Source organism: Rousettus aegyptiacus, unplaced genomic scaffold (assembly GCF_014176215.1).
Source record: "Rousettus aegyptiacus isolate mRouAeg1 unplaced genomic scaffold, mRouAeg1.p scaffold_m13_p_3, whole genome shotgun sequence".
Classification (NCBI taxonomy): Eukaryota; Metazoa; Chordata; class Mammalia; order Chiroptera; family Pteropodidae; genus Rousettus; species Rousettus aegyptiacus.
Window position 1 is genome coordinate 52130946 of NW_023416306.1, and position 27284 is coordinate 52158229.

The following is a 27284-nucleotide window of genomic DNA, read 5'->3' on the forward strand; positions in this document are numbered from 1 at the left end:
TAAAATTCAAGCATCCCAAAAGCTGGTTTACACGCCTGTTGATTCTTTTTTTTTTCTTTTGCTTTTGCTTTCCCTATAACCAGTAAAATGTGAATAAGCAAATAGGTTCTGTAATGTTTGCTCATTGAGAAAAGAATCTAAAGATCTAAATATTCCTTTTACATACCAACCATTTAATGAAGCAGCCCCAAACCCTCATCCTCCTTTTCCTGTCTTTTCTTTAAAAAAACAAAATGACATGTCACAGAGAATAGGCTCAAAAATTCATTTGGTAAATTTTGGTAAATAGTGACACCAAACTTTAGAGCTAAAGTTTGTTAAAATATTATGAATCTGTAGTCTTGCAGGAAAGATAATTTTGCACTGGTGATGGTGTCAGTGGTGGTATTCAGATGGAAAAAAGAAGAGATAGAAAAACTGGCCTTTTGGAATTGAGGAATGAAAACATTGCCAGATAAAGTTAATTCCTGGGGGGAAATCCTTGTGTTATATGCACAACCATTCTGTTATAGGAGAGAACAGTCTGTGTTCACTGCATGTGTACCATTATCGTATGCTAAACACAGGAAGGAAAAAGAGCTCAGACATTTTCCATAAAGTCAGGGACTCAGAACTGTAAACAGCCCTTGTATGTACACACTAATCAATGGAGGGCGAATCGGGAAAGCTATTCAGCACCCCCATGTTAGACTCATATCCATGCACTGATACAGACACCTAATTTTTTTTTTTTAACCATCATACATAAGCTAGGATGTAGATCTTTTCATTTGTCTTATCTCAGCAGCAGAGCTAGATTTTGTGAAGTCCGAAGCTAATGAAATTTTAGAGGCTTACTTTATGAAAACAAAAGCAAAAATCTCACTTTTGCAAACTTTAGAAAAAAACTGCTATCACCTGAATGTACTGCTGGGCCCACCCAAGGCTTGGGAAGACGCCATGCAAACAATTACCCTAATGCTGAAGCTTCCAAAATGGCAAGGTAAATGTGTCTCTACCTCAGCAGCACACCAGATTGCTTCCCCTCTGCCACTGCTGTTCAGGTTTTCCGGTATCAGAGATCTCTGGGAGGATCTTTGACCAGGGATTCATCACTGGAGGACAAAGGAGTGGCCCCTGAACTTAATCAATGCTGTGTGCATGTAGCTACCCAGGCTTATTTAAAACATATATCAATAATTTCCTGATTATGCTATAAAGTATATAAGTTAAAAAAATATATTTATTTTTAAGTTATCATCGCCATATTTTAAATATGTTGAGAGGGAATTAAGACAAGACTAGCCTAAATCTCAGTCCTTCTGGACAAAACCCCAGTCTTACTAGGCAGCATTTAATGTCCTCCCTGGCTTTTTGAAGTGGGTAGATGGTAAATTATTTCAAAGAATAATTTAATTTAGTGGCTTGTTCCTTCCAGGCGATGATTTATCTGTTTGTAAGCTGGGATGAGGGAATTCCATTTGCTTTTGAGCCTGTGAGTGCTAACTTTATTAATGCTATCTTTGCAGCAAAGATTAATGGGACCTCCAGTAAGTCAGCCATAGCACTTGATGCCAGTTTATAACAGGCTTGGCAATATTTGGAAATTTAGATCTTACCATGAGATATAACGATATGCATAAAATTAGAGTGTAAATAAAATGCTCTTTAGGGGACAAGGCTCTAATCCAAGTTGTTAGGTCTTAGAAAGTAACGTATCTAAGACTGTTCCCAGGTTGAAGTATATACTAATGACTTTTCTTCAAGGGTAAACACATCTAAACTCTTATTTTTCTAATAAATAAATACTTTATTACAAAAATCAGCTTTGCCTAATAAAGTCTTCTGAGGGAGAAGAGGTTTTAAGGTGGTTTATTAGTACACTTTAAAATCACTTCATATATAGGTATACTTTGTTATCACCTAGAGCAAAAGGGAGTCATAAAAAATGATGAGTACAGTAATAAAAACTCTTTTACTATTAGTTGGGAGAGAAACAAATGGAGATATTATTTTAAAGGTAATTACTTAAGTTTTATTTTTAACTGCATCATGTTTTCTCAAAACCCAAGCAGAGTATATCCAAAAATCTTCCCTTTAAGTGAAACACAATTTTCTCTCAGAAGATTTACACTCATAAGAAAAAATGGTGAGTTTAATTTTTCTGTCAGTTGAGCCTTCAAATATACCTTGCATTTCAACAAACCTTAATGTCATATTGATGGAATACTCAAGAAGGCAATAGTTCTCATACAAGTACTAGCTTAGAAAAGTGTAAACTGAGTTACTGTGAGTCAACTTCTCAAAATAGACTTCATTATCACCACACATTAAATGTATAACTGTCTTGTCATTGTAACCAAAATTATGGTTTCTTGTTAAACAGAGATTATAGCTTTGTTGAGGACAGGTGGTGGTAACGTCTTTTCCATCATTTTTATTCCCAACATTTGGCATAATCCTGGCATAGGGAGAACTATATTATCAAATAAATAAATTCATGAATTAATACAGTTTCTCATGTACCGTGTGATTATTCTAGATGTGAAAGCAACATCCACTGTTATTTCTGATTTTTTAAAATAAAAACTCAAATGATGTACTTCTGGGAGAGAAAAAGTATTTAGAAACTTCTTGTTCAAATTGTCATTTGTTCACTCAGTCAACAAATATTTAATGAAAAATTACAACAGGTCAAGTTCTGTGCTGTGTGCTCGATCATGAGCAAAACGAGGCCCTGCTCTCATGAAAATTCTAGTCTAAGCACAGAGATAACTGTATAGGATAAAAGGAAAGCTTCATCTCATGTTCTCCTAAGTACATTCCCCAATCGCTTTTGACAGGATGACATTCAAATTTCACATACTCTGTAGAGCCCTCAGTGGCCAAATGGTGGACCATAACATTATTTAGTAGCAAGGCAGTCTTACTTACAGCTATAAATGTATGTGTTTTCCTGAACTCAGGAAGATAGTTCCTTCTGTGCCAGAAAATTCTGCTGCATAAATGCAGCAATGCCCTTTAATCAAAATAATTTAAAATTACTTATTGATACTTATAACAGTACTGGTGGTAGTAATAATATTGATGATGATAATGATAATCACCACCACGACTCACATTTCCTGAGTACCTGGCATTTGGCTAAAAGCTTTATGTGGATCATTCCTCTAATCAGCTTTGCAAGTTAAGGCAGTAGGTGTTCTTATTATCTCCATTTGGCAGATGAAGATGTGGAAGCTTAGAGAGGTTAAGAAATGTGGGAATAGCTACAGAGCAAACTGTGTGGTCAGAATTTGAATTCAGATTGGTCTGTTTGCAGAACCTGAACTCATGACCGCACCTTCTATCACTTCCTATACCAAAGAAGGTACCATAAAAGACAAAAACAAACAAACAAAACTCCTTTTCTATTACCTTTTTAAATGCTGAAACGATACATGAGATTTTCCTGCTTCTTCTAAAATATATAATGAATGATGCTGCATTGTCACAAGCATTAAAAACAATTACAGGTTTTTATCTATTCTGTGTCCTAGGATAGTCCAGATGTAATAAAACAGAAATTGTATTTTTAAGTGTTACCATAATTTCACCTAGACAGTCCACGCAATTGACTACATGGTCCTAATGTACAACCATCCTGAAGACTATGGAAATGTATGCTAACACGACATTAAGCAAAAAATGTAAGAGGGAAAATAGAAGTTCTTGATATTACATATAAGAGAACATTGCTGCAATAAAGGATCTTAGATCCTTCCAAACATCTTGATAATACATGTATATTTTCAGATCTCATATCAACTTCTTTTCATGTGAAAAGCTGATTTTCAGTCCTTTGGATTAAATGATGCTTTAAAAGCCACAGAAAACTTCTTTTCCAAGACTGTTGACTCTCCCTTCCCATCTCCATAGCCATTCAATCATTTAATAAACATTTATCAAATTACGATGTGTCAAGCATGTTCTAGACCTGGGTATTCAGCACTAGAAAAGAGAGCCAAACTTAATAGCTTAGCATTAAAAGAATCATGAGGGAAACTGACATTTTTCAGCAACTTTTATATTTGAATCACTGTACCACATGCCTTACGCATGTATGTCATCACTTTCTAAAAACAGTCCTAAAAGGTAGCTAGCCTTATCCTCCACACTAGAGATGAAGAGCTTCAAGTTTAGACTTAAGTAATGTGTCTGATCCCATACAGGGCAGAAGCGGTGGGCTGTAAATATGAACCCATGTCCATTTAGCTACAAATAACACTCTCCTTCCATTGTGCTTCCCTCTGCTTTACCACCTCTCCTTGTAATCCCTTTAATCTGCCTTCATTTTCTGTTTCTCAATCATACTCTGCATCCTAAAGTGACCACTAAAATAATGATTGCTTTCATCCATTACATGTAGAGTGAGATTAATTCCTGCCCAAATGGTCCCTTACTGCATTTGTGTTTACATAAGCATATCTATATATCTCTCTTTATATGCAGATATTCATTCCACAAATATTTGCTGGATGCGCAGTAAATGCTAGCACCATTTCTAGGTCAGAGAAAAATGCAATAGTGCTTACATACCAAGGGGGAAGGCATACATAAAATAAAAGTTTCAAGAAATAAAGAGTACAAGTTCACATAGTGAAAGTGCTATAAGAAAATTAAACAGGTCATACATACATACACTATTTGTTGGATGTAAAAATATAATATATATGCAAATATACCTCCCCAACAGAATTTTTGGTTTAACTATACCATGTATAAATATTGATAATCAATAACCAATTTTATTAAACAGTCAGTCTTTATGTATAATACTTTTCTACCATATTTAATTTTCTAGTTTTCTGATAAAAGGTAGTTACCCATGGAATTAAACAAGAATACCAACAAAAAGAAGTGTACATTTCAAATCAAAAGAATAGAAAGTATCTGAAAACTGTTAATATCGATTTGTTATTGTGACTCATGATACACAATTTCGATCTTTTAAACAGCTCTATTGGTATTACATTCTAAAAAAAAAAAATGTAAGATTTCTTCTGGGAAATCTCAAACTGAGATCAAATTTATCACCTAAACATGCATATCATCAGGCATGCAAGAAAAAAAAAATTAATCTGCTTATGTCCAAAATCTATTAGGAAAAAAATCACTATGTTAAAGGTTAAAATATCTATTTAATGCAAGAATCAAGTTTAAAAATAAAAAATAAAGTTTAAAGATACAAAAAAGGATATGGAAATTCCTAAGATGTAAATTAAAACACAAGCTCATTTAGAAAGATCATAGATAAAGTAGTTCTTAAATTTTTCTCTTTAACAAAATATATTAAGAACACTAGGATGCCTGTCATCATTTGTGTTTAATGTGGCATTAATTCACAAGCCATTGTTTATTTAATAAGATAAAATAAGTTACTTGATCTTCTAAGGAGATATGTAATTAGGATTTTGATAATTAAACCCTAGATGAGGCATTTGGTATATTTATGCCCTAAATCCCAATAAATTATGCATGCATAGCTTTTAAAACTGTATCTTAATTAGTAGCTTAAAATAAAACTACTTTTAAAAGCCAGGAAATTGAATTTTTAAAAACTGTTCAAATTTTATCAATGAAAGACAATCCAATATCCAGTTTTAAAGTATAAACATTAATTATGTATAAAGGACTATGAATGGTCTGTTATATTACTTTAAGTACTTTAGTAAAACTCTTTGCAAATTTTAATTCATATAGAAACAGTCTATGTTATCTTAGTAACATGATTCCTTGCTTGTGTAGTTTAATCTCTTCAGCCATTGAAGTATGTCCCAACCTCATCTTCTACGTCTCTGCTCTTTTAACTTCTCTCTTCGAGCTATCATGGTTTATTCCCATCCTGAATAGTGAATTTCATGTGTCAACCTACTGGGCCACAAAGTGCCCAGATATTTGGTTGAACATTATTCTGACTGTGTCTGCGAGGGTATTTTTGGATGAGATTAACATTTAAATCAATAGACTGCATAAAGCAGATTTCTCTCCCTAATGTGAGTGGGCCTCATCCAATCAGTTGAAGATGTAAATAGAACAAAAAGGATGACTCTTCCTCAAATAAGATAATTCCTCCTGCCTAATTGACTTCAAATTGGGACATTGGCTTACTCCTGCCTCAGACTCAGGCTGAAATATCAGCTCTTCTGGGTGTAAAGCCTGCCAGCCATTGAGCCAATTCCATATGTATGTGTGTGTGTGTGTGTGTGTGTGTGTGTGTGTGTGTGTATGTGTGTGTGTGTGTGTGTGTATGTGTGTGTGTGTATATATATATATATATATATCCTATTTGGTTCTATTCAGCCTTTGGAGGCAGTGAGAGGGGCACTGCCAAGCTCCTTCCTTCCCTGGGATCTACGCACGGCATCTCAGCATCAAGACACCATAGCTCTGAACCTGTGTCTGTGAGCATCTGTGCTGTACCTTGATTTATTTGTTGTACCCATTAGTGAAATGTATCCTAAGGTAATTGCTTCTACCCTTTACATCATTTCATTTTGCAAAAGGTTTCATAGAAACTCTCTACTTTCGAATAGCGGAGGAAACCTGTACATCAAAATATTTAAAGGGCTGGAATACATGCCACAACCTAACACAGCAGGGGTTACTTCTGACTGGGTGAAACCCTAAGGAAATCTTAGCTGTATGTAAAAAAAAAAAAAAAAAAAAAAAATCTGTGGTCCATGGCTTTTCACATTAACTAAGAGATTAGAGTAGATAAACACCAAATTCCCCACCCCAGCTCAACAATTCCATAGCTCTATGAATAAGTCAATCAACAGTTAATACTAATATTCATTCTAAAACTGAATATTCATTTTAAAATTGAAAACAATAATATCATAGTATGAATCCAAGAAGAATATTGTTCTTAGGTATATGCAATGATTTACACGTGTACGCATTCTCTCTGAGCCTTTTTAAGACATAATCTCATGTGGAAAAACAAGTGATAAAAATTCAAAAGAAGCAGCATGAATCACCAACACAATGGTTTTTAAAAGACTGATCACAAGGGAACATGAATAGCCTCAGCTCACAAGTGTACTTTTCCCCAAATATCAGTTTTAAAATCTCTCCTTACTAGGGTCTCCAGGGGAACTGTGCAAATGGGCACCCACCTTTGTGAACACCGATACATAAAGAACAGTTATTTTTAAGGACTAAAGATTACACTACCAAAAGTCAGAAGTTTCCATTTATTTATATGGCTCTGCCCACCACCACCTCTTTTCAGCACGGAAATGCATTGCACAGGAAGGTTTTATCATGTTGGTATCAATTTATTCCAAGTACTCAACTATTTTATAAGCCTGTTCAAGTAATCTTCACTCAGTACCATAATTGTCAGCAACTATGTTCTGTGTTGGCCACCCTTCCTTTTGTTTCAGTCTTTCATAAAAATCCTTTTGTGTGACAGTCAAGCAGCTGTGCTTTGTTCTTTAATGTTCCCAGCCTAGATCCCCAGCCGAGACCACTTTATAACATAAACGGCAAAGTACCATTTTCACAGCAGGGACAACTGTGTTCATCTTCAAAAAGAGGCATTAATAAAATGAGACTGTAATGAACATGCTAATTCTGATCACAGGGTACTGCACAATGGCGGACGGAGTCGACTGCCTTCTCCCTGAAAGACTGTAAAAAGTTTTATTATTTTTTTTAACAACTTCTATAATGGCTTACATTATTTTGAAACAGACATATTATGCAAACATATCTCTCCATTTCCCAATGAGATGCCTTCTCTATCTCATCCGACTGCTCACTGTGTGTTTTACTATCTCAGTAACAGTCACGTTCATGGAGCATCTTATAAGAACTAACTTGCTGAAAAAGGCATATCACTGAGTCACAGAAAGCCAGAGAGAAGTGATCTAGTGATCACTCATCCAATGCCTTCCTGGTGCACGTGAGGCAAAAAAATAAATAAATAAATAAATAAATAAATAAATAAATAAATAAATAAAACAAAACAAAACAAAACAAAACAAAAGGCAGCACAGTTAACAGGTTTGCTCAAGATGTCACAGCTATTTTGGAACAGTAAGAGCTGGAATTTAAATTACTAGACTGAGGACTTTATATACTTTGTTACGTCTTAATGATGATCATTCATAAAATATGATGCATTTATGTGGCATAGATACTCAAACATAAGTATCATTTTATAAAATATATCTGTAAAACTAAGTAACTCTCTCATGTATGGTCACCTAACTTCTTTAGACAATAATTTTACTTTGCATGTTTTCTATGAACGAGCAAGTTTCCTATAAGTAGATAAGAATAATAATGTTATATATTACGCCCTGTTTTGCTGTGCTAGTGCTAGCGGTGGTTTAGGGAGCAGTGCTATTTGGGAATGGGCAAGTCTTAGAAATAATGCACTGTTTAAAAATATAACAAATTACATGCTGTTTTAGTGATAACAAATGTGTATTTTCTGATTACATTAAAAATCTAAATTTAAAAACATGACATTTTAGTCAGACAATTAAAAGCAAACTTAATTGAATTTTCCTATAACTTTCTCTAATAGAATGGCAAGATTGTGAGCAAGAAGAATGGATTCTTGATGTATTTTCACTTGCCAAAAAGAGGCAGGTGCTCCTAGGCTCTTACAGAAGAGTCTTTGGATAGTGATATTTCATTTTTCCTGATTGGTGGCTAATAACATGTATTTGAGAGAACATTTACATCCCAGTTATCATTTTATAAATTTATGTTCCAAGTTTTCCTCCTGATATATCTGGTAAGGAAGAACCTGGGTCCAGTGAACCAAAGGTTCATTAAGAACCAAATCCCATTGTACTGTGATCCTTCTTCTTAAAACACCCTCTCTGGTACTACTCTTACTCCTCCCTAAAAGGCTAATATACAATCCAAAGTCCTTACCAGAATTAGGCAGGGCTCAGCTCTTAATAACTTCTCAGTAAGATCTGAGGCATTCACTTACAGTTCTGCTTAGCAGGGAAAATACATGGTATGATAGATATGCTCAGCTTCCTAAAATACAGTAGAACTAGGGAGCTGGTATTTGCTTGTGTTTCTATAGCCAGGGCCATCGAATAATTTAAAAATGACCTAGAGGGCCATAAATACTGCTTTTAACTCTCCTTCTCCCACTATTTCTTCTATGAACTACAGTCCACAATGTATAAATAGTAATTGCCCAAATATCTCATTCCAGGGCACATTCAATCCAAGCTTGCAGTTATTCTTCCTTATGAAAACAGTTCTTCAGAGCTAGGGTAATCTGAAATGAGCTACAGAGGGAAAGTTTTCCCTGAAATACCCTCTTCAATGCACATGGGTGGTCAGAGTATTATTTCAATGTCTTCTGCATTAGCCACACAGGTCAGATGTTTAAATCTCCAATTAATTAGGTTTTCTAGTAGCCTATGTGAAATAAATTAGTGATCTCAATCCAGTCTACTTAGACAAAACCCATCAGGATGGTTGGCACATTTTTGGCATCATCAGTAAAGTGGAGAAAAAAGTAAATGGTCCATGTGGACAAAATGGCATCTAATGAAGGCCTCTGAATGAAAAGTGTAGTTTCCATCCACTGCAGAGCAGAGAACTTGAGCATCTGCCAAAGTAATTTGCAAGAGAAAGCTAACTTAAAATGGACACAGATCTCTTTGACTGTGATTAGAACTCTTTACTTTTCATTTAGTTAAGTGTTCCTGATTTTCATATTCCATGAATGTCAGTTTACCATTTAAAAAATGGAATATTAAAAAAACTATTAATGGAATTATCAATAATTATTTAGAAATTTGAAACAAAGGGGTAATCAAGCAAAAAAGAAAATTTGCAACCCCATTTATTTCATATATCTTATAAAGATATATGAAAGTACTTTATTTCAAGGTTATGTTTAGACTACTTTTCCATTAACCAAGATTCCTTTTGAGTTTTTCTCATGAAACATTTCCCAAATTGCTATAAACTTAGTCTTTAAAAAAAAATGAGGTTTAACTACGAGAATCATAGATTTTAATACAAATGTATTTACGTATGACAGATGCTCTCATAGAAAGGCAAGGTCATATTAAAATTTTCAAATGCACTTGTTTTACGTAGGGGCTAGTTAGATGAAAGCAAATGAAATAGGGATTCCCTAGTTAGCTTGGAGGCAGAAAAGTATAAATCCATGTAAATGTCTATGCAAAGTGATATTTTCTTCCAACTTTTTGTTAATGTCTTCATCAAATTCTTAAAGATTAAGCCAAGCCAAATGATTGTCATTGTTTCCTTTTAAGAGGCTTGTTCAAGGAACTGAGAATGTGAAAAAAAGTTTCTGATGTGATAAATTTCACTTTATTATATCTTCGTAATATGCATCTACATGATAGCATTAGTTCTAAAATAGGTAAATACATGAAGATTAAAATTTTAAAAGACGATCAACAAATAATTTTGATTTTGCTTCAGAAAAAAATGATTCTACAATTTTCAGACCTTTTATCTATGTTTTTTGTGAAAATATATATATATAGAGAGAGAGAGAGAGTAACATATGTATATACTTTTTGTAGGTCATATTATAGTGTATATAACACAGTCTATAAGGTTCCTTCCAGCTCTAAAATCTGGTTTTAGACTCCTGTCAATTCTTTTTTTTTTCCCCCTAAGGTCTGATTCCTACCTGACAGATTTTATTCCTTACTTTATTTTTTCTACTATTTGAAATACTTTCTTTTAAAGCCTATTCATACAGTTCAATTATCTGTAGGTCACAGCCTATAATTTCTACTCTCATTGATTGAACTGACATCCCTTATGAATTGGAACTGGCTTTCATGCTTTAGAATTGGTACCTATGAGCCCATGTGGGCGTGAAGGACCTTATCTCAGGTTGCGTAACCTGGGTTGTAGGGATGACTCACATGGCTGCATATTTCACATCTATGGGCTTCACTGTTTCTGACCAGCTTTTATGTTAGCTTCTGGGTTCTGAGTATTACACTGTAGGAATAGTACTAGTATTGCCACCTTTATGCAGAAAGCTGATCTAATTCTTCTTATTTCCACCTTATTTTGTATAGGTCTATGTCCCATTGGAGATATAAAACTCCAGTCCTAAAGCATATAATTTATTTGGTTATCATCTTGGGTTATAAGATTATAGATTATCTCTTCTCTGGAGATTCTATTTTTGGCACCTGGAAATTTCTTTCTTCTTTGCAAGTCTAACAATGCACTTAATTTTATTTTCAGATATCTTGTCAACATCTCTATATGTTTATAGGGGGATGGAGAGCTTTCTGCATGAACTTAGCTTGCTGAAATGGCCAGGAATGTAGCTGAAATCTGACTTGTTTTTAAGCAGCATTCTGTTATATACATTTAAAATATCTATATCCAGTTGGTCAATATGTCCCTTGAAACTTTGTAAGATGTTTATATTATTTAAAATATATTTTAAAAAGTATATGTAAATAATTTCATTGTCTATGCTTGTTGGATTAACTCATTTTGGTACTAAATAGATTTAGAAGAAAATATTTTTCTTTTATTTTATAAAACATATAAAGTAAATAAATCCCTCAAGGGAATTAAAAAAAGGAAATGGAAAACAAATAGTCTTAATCCATATATGTTCCTCTATAATTATTAAATTTGGATTCCTTTTATCCAATCCTCTTCAACTTAGAAAAGTCCCTTCTTTCCTAAGATGTATAATTAATCAAAATGAAGTTCAGAGCAAAACAGAACAAAACAAACAAACAAATAGGTGTGTGAGAGAGAAAGAGACAAAGGCAAAAAAGTCAGTCTGGAGATGTCAACTACCAAGCAAGCCAAATCAGGAATGTACTTTTCTCTACCCAAAAGAGTGAATTAGAGACACAAAATAGAGTATTATTAATCGCTAGCCTTTATTCTCCAGTACTGTCATTCTAAAGAAGTCTAGAAAGTAGATACACTGTACTGGAGATCTGGCAAGTCTTCCCACGCTTTGGTCAAAATGCATAAGCCACATAGCCTAATTCACTTTGCATCAACAGACGTTAGTTAGTTCAAGAACTTGAAAAAACAAAAACACATTTTTGACAAAGGAGAAAGAGGCCTTTTTTTTTTTTTTTCTTGATTCCTCTGCTTAAGAGTAACTCGCTTGTAGGTAGAGGGCATTTCTTTAATTTTGCAAACATCACTGTCAGCTTTGGTAATCTGTAAAAAGCAGTTGCAGACTTCAGTACGAAAAATCCATACACAAGTGATTTCAACATGCAAAAGAGTAGCATACGTTGTTTTCTTTCTAGGATTTATACCAAAAATCAAAATGGTATCTGGCATATGAAATCAGCACTTCTTTGGTATTTTTCTTTTTTCTCCCTGATTAGCATTTTTCAAGACTCATGAGAGAAGGCACCCACTGCCTATTGGAAAGTTAAACTCTTACAAATATTTTATTTCAGTTCATTTCCCATTTAAGTGTCAGGACAATGCTAGTCTTTTTAATGGTCCTACAAAAGAACACCTGGGATATAGAATTTCAACAATGACACAAGCAACGACCTTGCTCTTGAGTACTTACCACGCAAAACTGTGAGTCTGGTAGATACACTTATTTCTCCGACGTTATTTGAGGCCACACATTCATAAATGGCCTCATCCCTTGGAGTCCGTAAGGGTTGTATTCTGAGAACTGATCCAGATCCATCATCAAACTCTATTACCTATTAGAGAAAACAATAGCTGTCACAGGTGTTGTTACTATTGTCTACCTCTCAGCTAAACCTGTAAAGGCAGCGGTAAACCAGCTTTTAGGCTCAGAATGAACTCAGCAGTATTTTGAGGCTAAATTTTGACACAGTGGTGAAACAGAATATTTGGTTTAATTTAATGAATCTTCTACTCAACAAAAGGAAAGATACGAAACTGCATATACAAAAATGTACACTAATAGTCTATGTTTAAAACCATCCAGGGTTTACTCATGAAAACATTTTAGTAGGGGTACCTAGGGCAATATGATCCTATTAATTATGCAAGAGACTTATTTCTATAATGGATAAACTTCCTAAATTATTTTGTCTCTGACAGCGCATATGCACTTGTGGATCCATTCAATAATTAAACTTTAAGGTGAAGAAATAATGTATGCTACTACAGATAGCTCTTCTGGTTTAAAGTGTCTCGGCCTGAACAGTATAGATGAGTGAACCATGAAAAGAAACTGCATAAATCTAGTACTTAGGCAGCCAACGAGATAGCTTTCACAACCCAAGAGCCTGATGGCATGCATTAATTTTGCCATAAATCATTCCAGTATTTGTTCTAGCTTAGCATTTTCTGCATTTTTAGGGCATTCTTGCTGTAAAATGGAGGCTTGCTTCACCAGGCAGAAAATTAATGTCCTAAACAGTAAGCCTGAATTCACTAACATTATAAACTCTACTCTGAGAAAGTTTAGCAAACCTACGTATTTATCAGCTACTCCAAGCACTACTTTTAAAAAATGATGATAATGATAATGATGATATTGATGCATATGTATACAAAACTGTGCAGTACTTTACTTGTCTTTTTGAAAGCTATGCTGAGTTCTTTCAGCTGCTCACTGAGACGCTGTGCTTTCCCCACTCGCTCCATTTCCTTGTGAATAATACGTGCATGTGCCTAAATTGTGGATAAATTGAGAATACCTTATAAATACATTTATGGGATGCTCAATCCCAGATTTTGTGTGTGAGTGTGTGTGTATGTCAACACATGGAAGAAAGAGATGGAACATTTTAAAAATATGTCAACGTCGAGCTCTTTCTACATTCATTTATGTTTTAAATTTATAAAAACAGCCAAAATGTCCCATTCACAATACAACACAATTTATTTTCAACTCTATTAAGCACACATTTAGTATAAATCTACTACACATCTTAGAGTATCACAGTTACTGGAATCTTTGTCAAATATGTCACAATTAAATATATATATATATATTTATTTATTTATAAGCATGCTATGGCTTAACATAGAGAAAGATTTAAACATCTTTAATGCCAATTTAAATTTTGATTAATCATTACACATCATTGCATGCTCCCCTTTCTGAACTATTTCCTAGATTTAGCCCTAAAATCTTACGACAAACAGTATATCATACACTACAAACTAGTGTTGCAATTTCTGATTTGAAACTCTATTTAATATCCAGTATTGATGTACACCTACTCCAGGGCAGACAGTGTATTTGGTACTGGAGATAGAAGAGGGAGCAAAATCAGTTTTATCTACTGTCCTCATGGGCCTTATAAACTAAGAGAAACCAAAAAAATGCATATGTACTATTATAGATACCCAAGACTTATATCATTTGACATAGGAGCTTTGTCTAAAAATAATAAATTTTCTCTGAAAGTACTTAAGTGACTCTCATTAGAAGTTACGTGCTGAGCAGAGTTCATGCTTCGAAAGTTTACTATTATAATTTAACCTTTGTTATAAGATTTTGTGAAGGAGATGAAACTATAAACCATAATATTACTCTTTGATAAAAAAAATTCAATTTCATTTAAAAATTTTAAAAATGTGTACCAAAGATTTTCATACACATCATTTCCTACATGATATAGCAACTATTTCCCAAAGAAATTCTTTTTGTTTATTTTTAAATCACTGTAGCTATCTGATTTTCAAACAAACATAATTCAAAATTTTTCACTTGTAAACTACAGTTCAGATTTCAGTTTTCACTAGTATAATTAATTAGGTCCTTTATGTATTTGGACCATTTATCATTCTGTATGTACTTGTAGACAATGAGTATTATCAAATAGTCCTAAATTTTACAGTTGCTATGTTTCTTGTAACTATAAATTGCCTTTAATTTGCCAATTTGTGAATAAGACTGTGAAGTAAATTAAAAATTCAAGTAAGAGGAAGTGAGTTTTACAATATGGGGCAGTCTGGAGGTCTTAGTACCATCAAAGAATCAAGTTATATTCTTTGTGTCGTAAATATAAGCATAATATTTTGTGCTTTTCCCAATATTTTCCTTGCCATCTATTTTTTCCTCCAGAATAAAGAAATTTCTAAGCCATAAGTTTCCTCAAAAATACTCCAAATATATCTGATTTGTGTTTCATCATCTTCAATGCACTGAGCTTTCTTGAATATAGAAAATCAATTTCTTCAATACATTTAACTACAGTGTCAATCTGGTAGGGTATGTTTCCTCTACAATAATACTTTACACTAACACATTGGAGTAAATTTCTCATTCTGTTCATGCTACTTGCAAAACACAGGCGCAAGATGTAGTGGACACCTTTTACTATTCAGTATCCATTTCCCACATTCTTGGTAATAGGAACTTGAATTCCCTTTGCGAAAATGTTGCTCCCTTATCTCGAGCCATGGAGTTGAATGAAAACTGACTTTATTCCCATCAACAGAGTCTGTGTGGACAGCTATATGGTACTGTCTAAGAATAATTAGACTATAGTCCTGTCGCTAGGAACACTATTCGATCCCTTGTACAAGTAAAGACAAAAGTCAGCAATATGAAATCCCAAATTTCCTTTTAAAAAAAAGGCATTTAAAGTTTTTTTCCATCACACACAACATAAAGAATGCCATATTTCAATTACTCTAGCACATTATATCAAAGTAAAATAAGTAACACACAAACCAAAGGTACAGCAGGTACGTTCTTCCCCCAGAGAAACAGAACAATGGACCTAATACCTCAAATCTCTGATTGCTGACTTTCTTTCCTTTTTTGTTCCAGACAATTTTAGGTCTTGGGTCTCCTGTAGCTTGGCAAATGAAAGAGGCAACTCCACCAGAGACCCCTGTCTGGTCAACAGGAGTTCGTGTAAACCTCGGAGGTGCTAAAATAAAAAGAAATAAACATCTCAATTAGGTGGAAATTTGATACAGATTATTAGCCCACTGCCATTGCTCACCCCACAGCCCTCAACCCCATTCCTGCCAATACATACATACAAATGTATATACTTAAATGTACCAAGATTACAAAATTAGAAAAGCACCTTTTACTTTTGAGGGTAGTTAAAAGGGAAGGGAGGTAACTTTCTGGTCAAGTAATCAGCTAGTGCTTTTATTGCCAAAATCTGTATTAAGGCAGAGATCCAATAACATCCCGAAAAGCAACATCACTCATTAATTTTTATTACCAGTATTAAAAAAAAAAATCCAATTTGTCCTCTGTAACAAAATGAGCTCATCAATCAAAGTGAGTAAAATTTTAGCTCTTTGCTTTGATGCGGCTATCAGGACACTGCCAGAAAGCAACATTGCCAGTGCTAAGCTATTAAATTTAGTGACATTGAAGAGAAATTCTAGGAAATTTTAAAGAGACAAGAAATATAGCCCTGAATTAGAAGGTTTGGCAAGAAACATAAATAGGTAAACTACAGTAAAGTGACTCTTTAACCCAGATATTGTGGGCTGCCTTACTTGAAATTTAAGTTCACAATTTGCATAAATCAAGATAAGTCAAGAAGCCTCCAAAGTCATAGCAAAGAAAAAAAAATTCTGTTAAGAAAGATGTAGATTTAAAGATTGCTAAAGATAAAAGGCTAGATGTTGGAGGGTTTTAAAAGTTCTCTATCACTTTTAAATGGTGTCTAACATCCACCCTCCACTGAAAATTCTATGCATTTGGCATTTCCAGATCTAGAACTCTATTACATGAAAGTTATAAAAAGAGAAGGTAAATTTTTATGTGCAAGAATATTCATCATGTCATTTATCTAACAAAGATTATAAGTACACTAAATATCAACTAGTATAGGAATTGATGGTAAAATAAATCATGGCATAATAAAGAAACATCATGCAAATTGTAAATGTTACATTAAAAAAGTTCCTATAATATGACATGAGAAATACTTATGCTTCAATAAGCCACAAAGCATCATCCAAAATTATGTACAAGAAACATAAGATAATAAAAATGCACCCCCCACCAAAAAAAAAAGACATCACAAATATGTTAAAACACTAATGATGGTGGTTTTGGAAAAGGTATTTTAATTATTTTTCCTACTTCTTTACATTTTTTTTCTTGTATTCTTGAGTTTTTTAAATTATATTAGGGTTAAGACTATTTTTTAAACTCAAAAAAAATTATTTTTCTTTTCCATTTTATTTTCTATTCACCTATCCCAATTACAAAGTTTTTCTTCTCTCCTACTGTTTTTCAGTTACATGTCATTGAAAAATGGTTTTAAATAACTACAGCTAATATTTATTTTGGAAACAATCCTTAGATTCTAAGAACGAAGAGAATAACAAAGTTCATCACTATTTGCTCATCACACTATTTCCTCTGCCTTCCATGCTGCATGCTTCCCACGTGATGCTCCTGCTGGCCTGACAGCATATTCAGACATTTCATCTTGGTTTTCCTGGAGTCAGGGAAGCCAGATTCCCATCTCAGCTCCACTATTATGTATATGCATCATTTGGGGGAAATTTTCTTTTGGCCTAACTTACCTTAACTATAAAAATGAGATATGAAATAAAATATTTTGCAGAGATCCCATCCAGTTCTAAGGTTTCCACAATGAGAGAAGGGAACCAATAAAGAGGTAGAAAGGCATCTTTGCAACACTAATGTCGTGAAATGAGTGTTTACCTCATCAACTTATTGACAGTGGAACTGGCGGGACCACAGGACTACATTTGTTCAGGAATATTAGGGGAAAATGTGGACTCTAACAACCCTGCTATATATCACATCCTGCAGCATCTCGGGGAAGCAGAACCTTCTAGATAATTGCCAGAACTGTGGGAAGTACTTAAAATGATTTGAAACTAACAAGTGACAGGAATAAAAACACGCTGTATGTTGAGGTCACTTTACTGGAAACAAGCAAAAAAGATATTAGAAGTTTTTATGTTTTTCATTCTGCTGTTATAAACAATCCAGATTAATAATAACCACATACTTGCCAGCATATAACATGGAAATTATAATTATGCAATTAAAATTCTTAGGAAAGTACCCTGAAAAAATAAAATGTATTGCATTATTACATTAAATGCTTCAGTACTTTCATTTTTAGGTACCTTCCTTTTCAAAGCCCATAGCTTAATACATTGTCAACCCTAGGGGAAAAAAATTAATTTTAACAACTCAGTTCTGTTTTTAAATTGCCTGCAAGAATGAGAGAATGGGGTGAATCAAATGAAATGACTATGTACTAATCAAAAATTAAATAAAAAAATAAATTAGATAATCAAATTAAATAATAGAATGTAAGATGTCATTTAATTGTGATTTTCTTTTTCTTTTTCTTTTTTTTTTTTAAGGGACGACATCACATTTCTCATCCCAAAGAATGAAGAAAATTTGGGCAATTTTGATGATCTACAAAGATACAACAGCTTCTTAAGTACTTCCTAAATACTGGTGAATGGGGACACTAAAAAGTCAAATTATTATTAAATGCAGAAATTTTATTTCTAAGTGGAAAGCAGAGAAGGGAAATTTCCATATACTTGGGGAAGGGATGTGATTACCATTCCAATGTTCAAGTGTGCCTTCCTTTGTCTTCATTGTATACTCCTGCCTTGAAGTTTTCATCCTCATATTGACAAGTACAAGAGTTTGCCAAATTTATGATCACTGGATGCTACTGCAAGGATTTTATTTCTGAAGATGAAGTCAAGTAATGGAATTAACCTACTGAACTGTGGAAAATTTATTAAAATAACCAGTTAGAATCTCTTTCAGACCTGGGACTGTTTTTCCAAATCCTAATAAGTACCACTATAGTGACTCAGTCTTCTTCAAAAAGCATCCTGAAAGTGAAATTTATTTTTCTTAAATTTATTCTTTGAAAATAAGGAAATGAAATTGATCATACTGTATTAAATAGAAAGGCACACCAAGTGCTTGCATACAGAGGTTTTTGTTGTCATTTTGTTTTTTAACATAAAATACATTTGCCTACACATACTGGAAAATCAAGACTTTCTAATGAGATTGTATGCCAATTTTCTATATTTGCCTGAAAAGTCCAAACCACAAAAAAGATACATGCCATAATTCTATGATACAAAGTTAAAGTTCTAGAAAATATGGTAAAATCCTTTCTGTAAGCATGTTTGTTGCATAAATCACCACCCTGTTGGGTCAAACTCCAAGACTGATGCCGTTAACACTAGGCAGCCAGCCAAAGGAAAGATATGAGATAGAGAGAAGATTAAACTTAATAACTACAACAAATGCTTGAGGCAAGTAAAAATCTTTATTCTCAGAGGAGTATAACAACACACAGCACCCACTTTCCCTTCTCTATATCCAGCTTAATAAAAGAAACTAAATGAATCTTCTGCTTTCTTCTGTCATGGATACTGCCAAAATTTAAGTCATGCTCTGAAGATGGGAAAAAATAGAAGATAATCCAAGTAAAAGCATAAAACAACCACTTCTACTAAAAAAGTCACACAATAGGATGGCCTTGGGTCCGAATAATGAAAATCCCCAGGTTTAGCCCACGAGATACAATCATCGATATTACATTTGGTCTAAGAAAAACAGAAATCCCAAGAGTATAAAAAGAGGGAGGAAGACATTTAAACTTTAGAGTCACCAGTATTTAGATAGGGGCCTTTCTATTATTGTAGCTAACTGCCATTTCTATCCACCTTAAAGCTGCCAGCACTGTGCTTTGCAAAATGCATTTCTCCACAAGCTGGTCTTGACAAGTGAGGAGAAGGTCCTTTTATTAAACTAAGGCCAGGCACCGCAGAGGCCAAATTACTGTTAGACCCAGAAAGCTTATTTCCTAAATGGAAAATCTAGAAGCTAAACATGTATGTGAGTCAGAAAAGAGGCATGGCTGATATTCTAGAACGTGTCTGCCATGCTCACTTGCTGTTTCCAAAGACTGCATTCTCAGGATGCATTCACCAAGCATAGAGTAACTCCAGGAATCTAGCTGATAATTATTCCCTACAAGCTCAAGAGGAGCCACAGGCTTCTGACTAATTTTTACTTCTAAGAGGTTAGATTGTTGCTTAAAGTATAACCAATGTACAGTAACTTGGCTTGTAATGACAGTAACGTTTTGATGCCACATCAGGCTTCGAGTTGCTAGGCTCTCTGAAGACAAAGCGATAAGTCCAAATGAGTACCTCTGGGTATTACATTTAGGGGACAGAACCAACCAAGACCAGCAAACTGCCTTTGACTATCTGTAACAAACTGCTCTATCAAGGATGAAATCCTCCCTTTAGTACATTACATTAAGTAGAGCTAGATATTAACGGGGGAGAACCATTGAAATCTGCTAGTAACATCTCCTCAAGAAATGAATTTATGAGACATTCTTAAAGGTTAAGAAGACAACTCAGGTTTGCAGTAACTTGATTGGCCAACTGAGATTCACTTAAAACAGATTCATAGAAAGGTTCACATACTACGAAAGTGAAGACAAGAAATGAGGGTGCCATTTATCTATTTAATTCTAATGAATAAGCTGCTTCTGCAGACATCAAGGAAATATGTCACATGAGGAATAAAACTAACAGCATGTAACTAATTGGCTTTTTTTTTCAGCTGATTAAAATTTCCTTGAATAGTTTTGTTTTTAAAGGGATATTTTTCATAATAATGTACTTAAAATCTTGAAGGGGGAAGGTTAAGAAGGCTATTAAGTGAGAGGATGAGGGAATGTTCAGTAAGAATATGGAGGTAGTAGTACTGTTTTTAGGCACTTGTTTCATCTCCAGAAGATGTCTGTAGAATTGATGAAACTGCCAGGTTGTTCTTTCTTTCTCTGAAAGCATCAGAGTAAGGGGCTCTGAAGGAAAACCCAGGAACACGGCTCTAGGGTCGGGGGGTGGAAATGAAGAACACGGGAGGTGAGTTATAGGCAGTTCTAAGGGTAATAGTCCCATTTACAGATTTAGGGGTAGAAGAGTTGTTTTCACAGGCTTTTATCTTTTCTTCCAGCCACAGCACCCTCTATTGCTACAAACATAGAAAGTGCCCAGAGTGTGCAAGTATGATGGATTTTCTGTTATAATTCATATGATGAATGAGTAGGAGTGCAGAGACGAAAGTGTGTCTGTGATAGTGGTTCAAATATATGGCTATATCACAGAAGGAGGAGGTTGCAAAGTTGATGCAGAACTGAAAAGAGGGCCAGAATCATGGCACACACACACACATCAGACTGGGATGGTTTCTATGGTAAATATTCTATATAAACTGGGGCCTGTGAAGACATCTATCCTATCACATGGGATCTGAATAGGGTCACCTCTAACATCCATGGCCAAGACAAAATTTCAAAGTCAGACTTTTTGAGTCATTTCTGGTATTTCTTTTTACTACAACTCCCTAAACAATCTATTCGCCTTAAAATTTAGTTTAAGGAGCATCATACTGGAAAATGGGATAAAGTAATAACTTCTTAATAAGTTTCATGCACTGGACTGAATGTTTCAAATATCTTCTGTGCAATGTTTTCCACAGTCCTGCAAGATTATATCATTCCTATTTTATAGAATTATAGAAAACTTTATAGTACCATAGAAATCTGGACGGAAAGAAGGAAGAAGGGGAAAAAGGGAAAAAGAAATGAAGTAAGGCTCATTAAGGTTAAGAGTGAGTCACGGACTTTTGATCTAATTGTAAAGCCCCAATATTTTTACTGTGCCAAATGAGAAGATGGAAAGTTACAAGGATGCCACACAGACAATATGGTATAACTTAATTTAATGCCTATTTTCAAATCTGTTTTAGTTAACTATAAAATGCATTCTGACTGTTTTCTCAAGGGTTGGGTAAGTATTTTGTGCTGTATAGCATTATTTTTCACTATTTAAGTGAGAAAGTTCTTCCAGAATTTGCTGCCTCTGGAGGTTCCTTTCCTAATTCCCAGGAGCTAATTGAAATCAGGAATAAATTAACTATAATGTCTGGTTAACAGACAAAAATCAATGCCACAAAATTTATAAACAAATTACATAAGTTCCAAGCTTAGTATGGTAGGATATTTTTGAATTATTCTACATATATGTTTAATTTGCTCATGATGGAAAAAGACAAATACCCCCATTAGTTCTTGACATTAATTCCCCTCTTCCTTTTCAAGACATTTTAATAACATATGCATGTCTACACCATTCATTTTATTAAGGCTTCAACTCTCAATTCTTTGAAATGACTATGAAAGCATTCTTCTAACACATAAATGGATATCTATGCTTCTGTAAAACCATCGATATTTAAATTAATAAAGGGTTGATATGTACATCAACAGAAAGAAAAGGGAAAATAGGCTAGAAAGAGAAAGGGAAAAAAGAAAGGAAGACTGGAAGAAGAGATCTAATTTAATAAAAATATATCTACCAATTGAACTCTTCCTCAATGTAAGGAACTTATGTCTATATCTTGTAGCATCCTAAAATCATTGTGTTGAAAATACACCATGCTATCCACCTTCCCAATCCTACTGATCTTAGTAAATTAGCGTTTCTATTGGTGGCACGCCCATCCTCCCAAATGCCCAGCCTTGCAGCCTTGACCTTTTCTTTGTCTCCTTTTTGTCCCACTACCATTCAATTATTAAGTCTTATAGGTTTTGCTTTTACTATGTCTCATATCCCTTTTTTCATATCCAATAACAATGGTTATGATTCTCTTTTTAAGCTGGGCATTAGAATCACTTGGTCCAGCAATCCCTCTTCTGGGTTTCTATCCTCCAAATTTGAAAACATTATCCATAAAGATATATGAATCCTAATGTTCATACCTGCATTATTCATGGTGGCCGAGATATGGAAACAACCAAAGTGACTTTTGCTAGATTACTGGATAATGAAGATGTGGTACATACATACAATGGAATATTATTACTCAGCCACAGGAAAAGATGAAATATTGCCATTTGCAACAACATGACGAATCTTGAGAGTATCAAGCTAAGCCAAATAAGTCAGAGAGAAAAATTCAGAACCATATGATTTCACTCATATGTAGGATATAAAACTGAAAGCAACAAACAATCAAGACAAACAGAGACTCATGGACATGGACAACAGTTTAGTGGTTACCAAAGGGAAGGGGGAAGAAGGGGAGGTAGATAAGGGTAAAGGGGGTCAAATATATGGTGACAGAAGGAGATTTAACTTTGGGTAGTGAACATACAATGTAATATACATATGATGTATTATTGAACTGTACACTTGAAACCTATACAATTTTATTAAACAATGTCGCCCCAATAAATTCAATTATTTAAAAAAAAAACTTCACTTGGGAGACTGAAAAAAATACACATGCACAAAAAACAACTACAAGTGCTTAGACCCCACTCCAGACAAATTAAAATAGAAAATCAGTGGGATGGGGCTGTGATTAATTTTCAAAAGATTCTAATATGCAGCCAGGATGAAGAAATACTGAACGATATCATATTAGTACCTCCAGTCACCAGTCACCAGTCATCCAGTCACCCTCGCTTCAGGTTTTTACCACTACAATCAATATTAAACGTTATCGTTGATACTTCCTTTCCTTTCTACTCTTACTCTTTGAGTTTTTTAAAAATGCATCTATGATTAAAGCTCTTGTCTCCTCAAAATAAAACAAAAAGGAAATAAGCAAGTTTTAATAGCTTACTGCTGCCAAATAAAGCCAGAAAATTTATTTGACCTTTTAAGGTCATTACAGGCTGCTGTCAACCTATTTTTTCCAAATATGTATCTACTATTGCCTATCAGAAACCAATGATTTCCTGCCTGGATGCCCTGGTACATGTTAATCCCTTGTACAAAATGCTTCTCCCCCACTTCTTATTTTATGCAATTTATCCATTCTCACCCAAATTAAATATCTTGAGGCCTTCTTTGATCCTCTCATCTTGATGAAATCTACTATCCTTTAACTCTCTTTGCACTATATATTGTTATAGCTATTTAATGCACAGGTATTCCTCTCCCTCCGCATTAACAGAACCTTGAGAAAAGTATGTCTGACCTGGTCATTCTGAAGGCCCGTGGTTCCTAATTATACCCAGCACATAATAGATGTTTAATGCACACATGGACATGATAAAATGCTCTTCAAGGTGCTATCCCTCTAACCCTTGTCTATACACAGTTGAGTATTTAGGATGGATAATAATGTCGTAAACGTGATTACCATGCCTCTATTTGAATTACATTAGCTTATAGTTTGATAAATTATCTGTAGAATACAAACTTCTTGTAGTACACACTGTCACTTCAAAGCACTGATGTGACATTATGGGAAACTAATGCATCCATACCAGGCCCTAAATTAGCAAAATGTAGCATAGGCAACTGACTCATGTGTCTATTGCAGGATTGAACTCATATGAAGTACTATGTAATGCACTGGATCTCATCTCTTTTATGCATAACATTCCACCTCATTGTTATCAGAGTTCTCCCCCTCTCTGCTTCTTTTTGTGCTTTTATATTGTTAAGTAAAATGATTTTATTATGATTGCGAATATTTATTACACAAATTAGAAAAAAATTGAAAGACATTTTTAAACATTCTAATGGTGACCACCTTGAATAACTTTTAAAAAATTTTTTATGCTCTCTAACATATAATAATGTTTACAAAAGAGAAATTGCCCTGCATTATTTCATAACTCACATTTAACTTAAAATATATTTTGAATATATTTTGTCAATACATATTTAAATTGAATATCATCTTAATATTATAAAGCATAGAGATAATATTTTAATTTACTGTTAAACATTTAGGTTGTTTCCAATTTTTCAGTATTATAAAAAATGTTTCAATGATTATTCTTATAGTAATTACATCCTTCCACATATATGTAATTCTTGTATCTGATTCATTCCTACATGTAAATTTTCAATATGTATAATCATCCTAATATGCTTAAGAACTGGATTAAAAAACTATAGGTTTTAAGGCTTTTTATACTTTTTAAATTATGCTAAAAATAACTCATATTCACAGTAGAAATATATATCAGGGTATCCATTTATATGGACCACTGATAAAGCTGAAAATTATAACTGTATCACTGGTTAAATTTTTATCCTTTTTAGCTACACAGGAGGGATGGAAAGTGGAGGTCAGGCAGGGTAATCAGTCTTTAGAAATCCACCCTCAAAAAAAAAAAAAAATTCTCTTCAAATGTTCCTCAAATCCTGCCTTTTCCATTTCTCCTTGGGACAACAGAGGGAAAGAAAAATAATGGTGAATATTTATAGACCAATGAAGAAAGAGGTGGAAAAAAAAAAAGTGTGTGTGCGTGGGGGGTGGGAATCTATAAAATAAAACTATTAAAAATAGTACTTAAATGCTATGGAAAATAATTTTCAATTTAAATAGGTCAAGACATTCGAGTCTATCTTAGTCTTTCCAATTGGTTTTTAAAAATCTTGTAGAGATGAAATTTCACATTCATTAGTCGGTTTACAGTAGTTTAATAAATTTCTAGTTTATCTTATTTCAAAATATATTAATACCTAGGTCATAAACACTTGTTTTGCAGCAGTAAAAGTTGTACAGTCTCACCAGAATAACTTTGTATTTAACAGACAGACATGGGATATTATGACCTAAACAAACAATCTCCTACATTTCCTGTATCTGGGCCATAAAACTTCTCTGAACTATTGACATGCTTATTAAGACTGGCCATCTGTTTTGTTATAAGACACTCATAATAACTACAGGTTTAGTGACATAAATTTCAAAAGGGTGTACCAGTGGTCTTGAATCACTCTTAGAAACAATCTATGAAGGCATTCTTACCATTCCTATGCGAGTCATTTATTCTTAATGAAAACATGGCATCAGCAGCATCATTTAGCTATTCACTCAACATTTTCTACTTTAAGTCTCCAGTTTGCCTACTACATACTTATACATTCAAAATACACAGACCGTGCATCTATTTTCCTTCAATAGAGGAATAAAAGCCCTTACATTGAAACAGATGAAAAGTCATGCCATCTCACAGGCTCATTCAGTAAAGATGTATGCAAATGGTACAATATTTATTGGCTTTTTTCATATTCCCTCTAGATGATAATATACTCATAAGGCTATTAAACACAGACACTATATTTGACCGAAAAAAGAAAATCTACCAACACTTTAATATCTTTTTGTAAAGTTAGTTTTCAAAACAGATTCATTTACATCATATTCACTGCCAATTTACTCATTAATCATAATTTGTCACATTAGATGTGCTGATCATCATTAAAAATAATCATTTATTCTTCATTCTGACCTGCTGCTTATCATGTACCTGAAAATTGGGTCACAGAGGAAAGGTAATTAATTGGCTTATTTGAAAAGGAACACAAAAGCAGATATAATTGAGGTGGCAAAGAAAGAAAAGAAAAAGAAAGATGCCATTTTTACAATTTTTCCTCCAATTTTTTCCCAATTTTATGTTAGGAAAACTCCACAACACCGATCCTATTATTTCTTCCCCTAAGAAATTTCAAATATATCAACTACACAAATATTGTTTTATTATTTTTTAAGAGGCACTAGAAAGATATGTTGCATAGGCTGCACTATAAATGCCAGTTCTACGAACTGAAGACCTACTGATGTCACTCTAAATGCTGAAAGGCTTTAGGCCAATATGAATTATTCTAACTTCTGCCTTCCAACCAAAGGGAGGTGTTACCACAACTGGCAAAGGCCTGGATCATTTCTTTTAAGATAGATCCATCTTCTAGAAATAAACTGACCACAATTTTTCATCTATCGATTTCACACTGGTAATTTAGCAAGTTAGCTAACATATTCCAAGTAGCTATAACATGAAAGGGGGTATGCGGGCATTCACATCTGCATACTTTAAGTGAGTTGTAAAACACATTATAAAATGATGTTTGAATGTGTTTACTGGAGAAATTTGGAAGTATTATTATAAGAAACCTTGTTTATAGATATGTTATACAAATGTTTTATCTAGAATAGAATATGGTGGAAAATCAGCTGCCTGAGTTTTTACTACAAAGGCAAGGTTAATTATACAATACAGAGAGTGTTATAATAAACACGATAGTATTTCCTACAGTCACCTTATAATTAATATTATCTTCAAAATAATGATAACTTTTAAATATTTTCATTGACGAAACACTTGAAAATTTTATTATTTAAAAATATGTCCTTGGTACTCAATGTTTTATTTTAAGGGGTGTTACCATTTGTTAATAAGTATGTAGATACATAATGGGTAAACGATGGAGAAAAAAATGCAAAATAATTTTCAAATGTTCAT

At 33.8% G+C, this 27284-nt stretch overlaps 1 protein-coding gene across 49 annotated transcripts in view; it reads right to left on the bottom strand.

Annotated features, from left to right (window-relative positions):
* Positions 1-27284, bottom strand: part of PTPRD (protein tyrosine phosphatase receptor type D) — a 1934582-nt gene that overhangs the window by 267591 nt on the left and 1639707 nt on the right. For 25 of the 49 annotated variants that reach the window (XM_036238649.1, XM_036238671.1, XM_036238647.1 and 22 more), the window contains 2 exons: positions 15721-15866; positions 12566-12707 (listed from right to left, as the gene is read on the bottom strand). In XM_036238649.1, the coding sequence (XP_036094542.1) occupies positions 12566-12707; positions 15721-15866 (288 nt within the window). Of the gene's footprint in view, positions 1-12565; positions 12708-15717; positions 15867-27284 lie in introns of all 49 variants that reach the window. The other 24 variants (XM_036238646.1, XM_036238654.1, XM_036238648.1 and 21 more) reach the window with 1 other exon arrangement.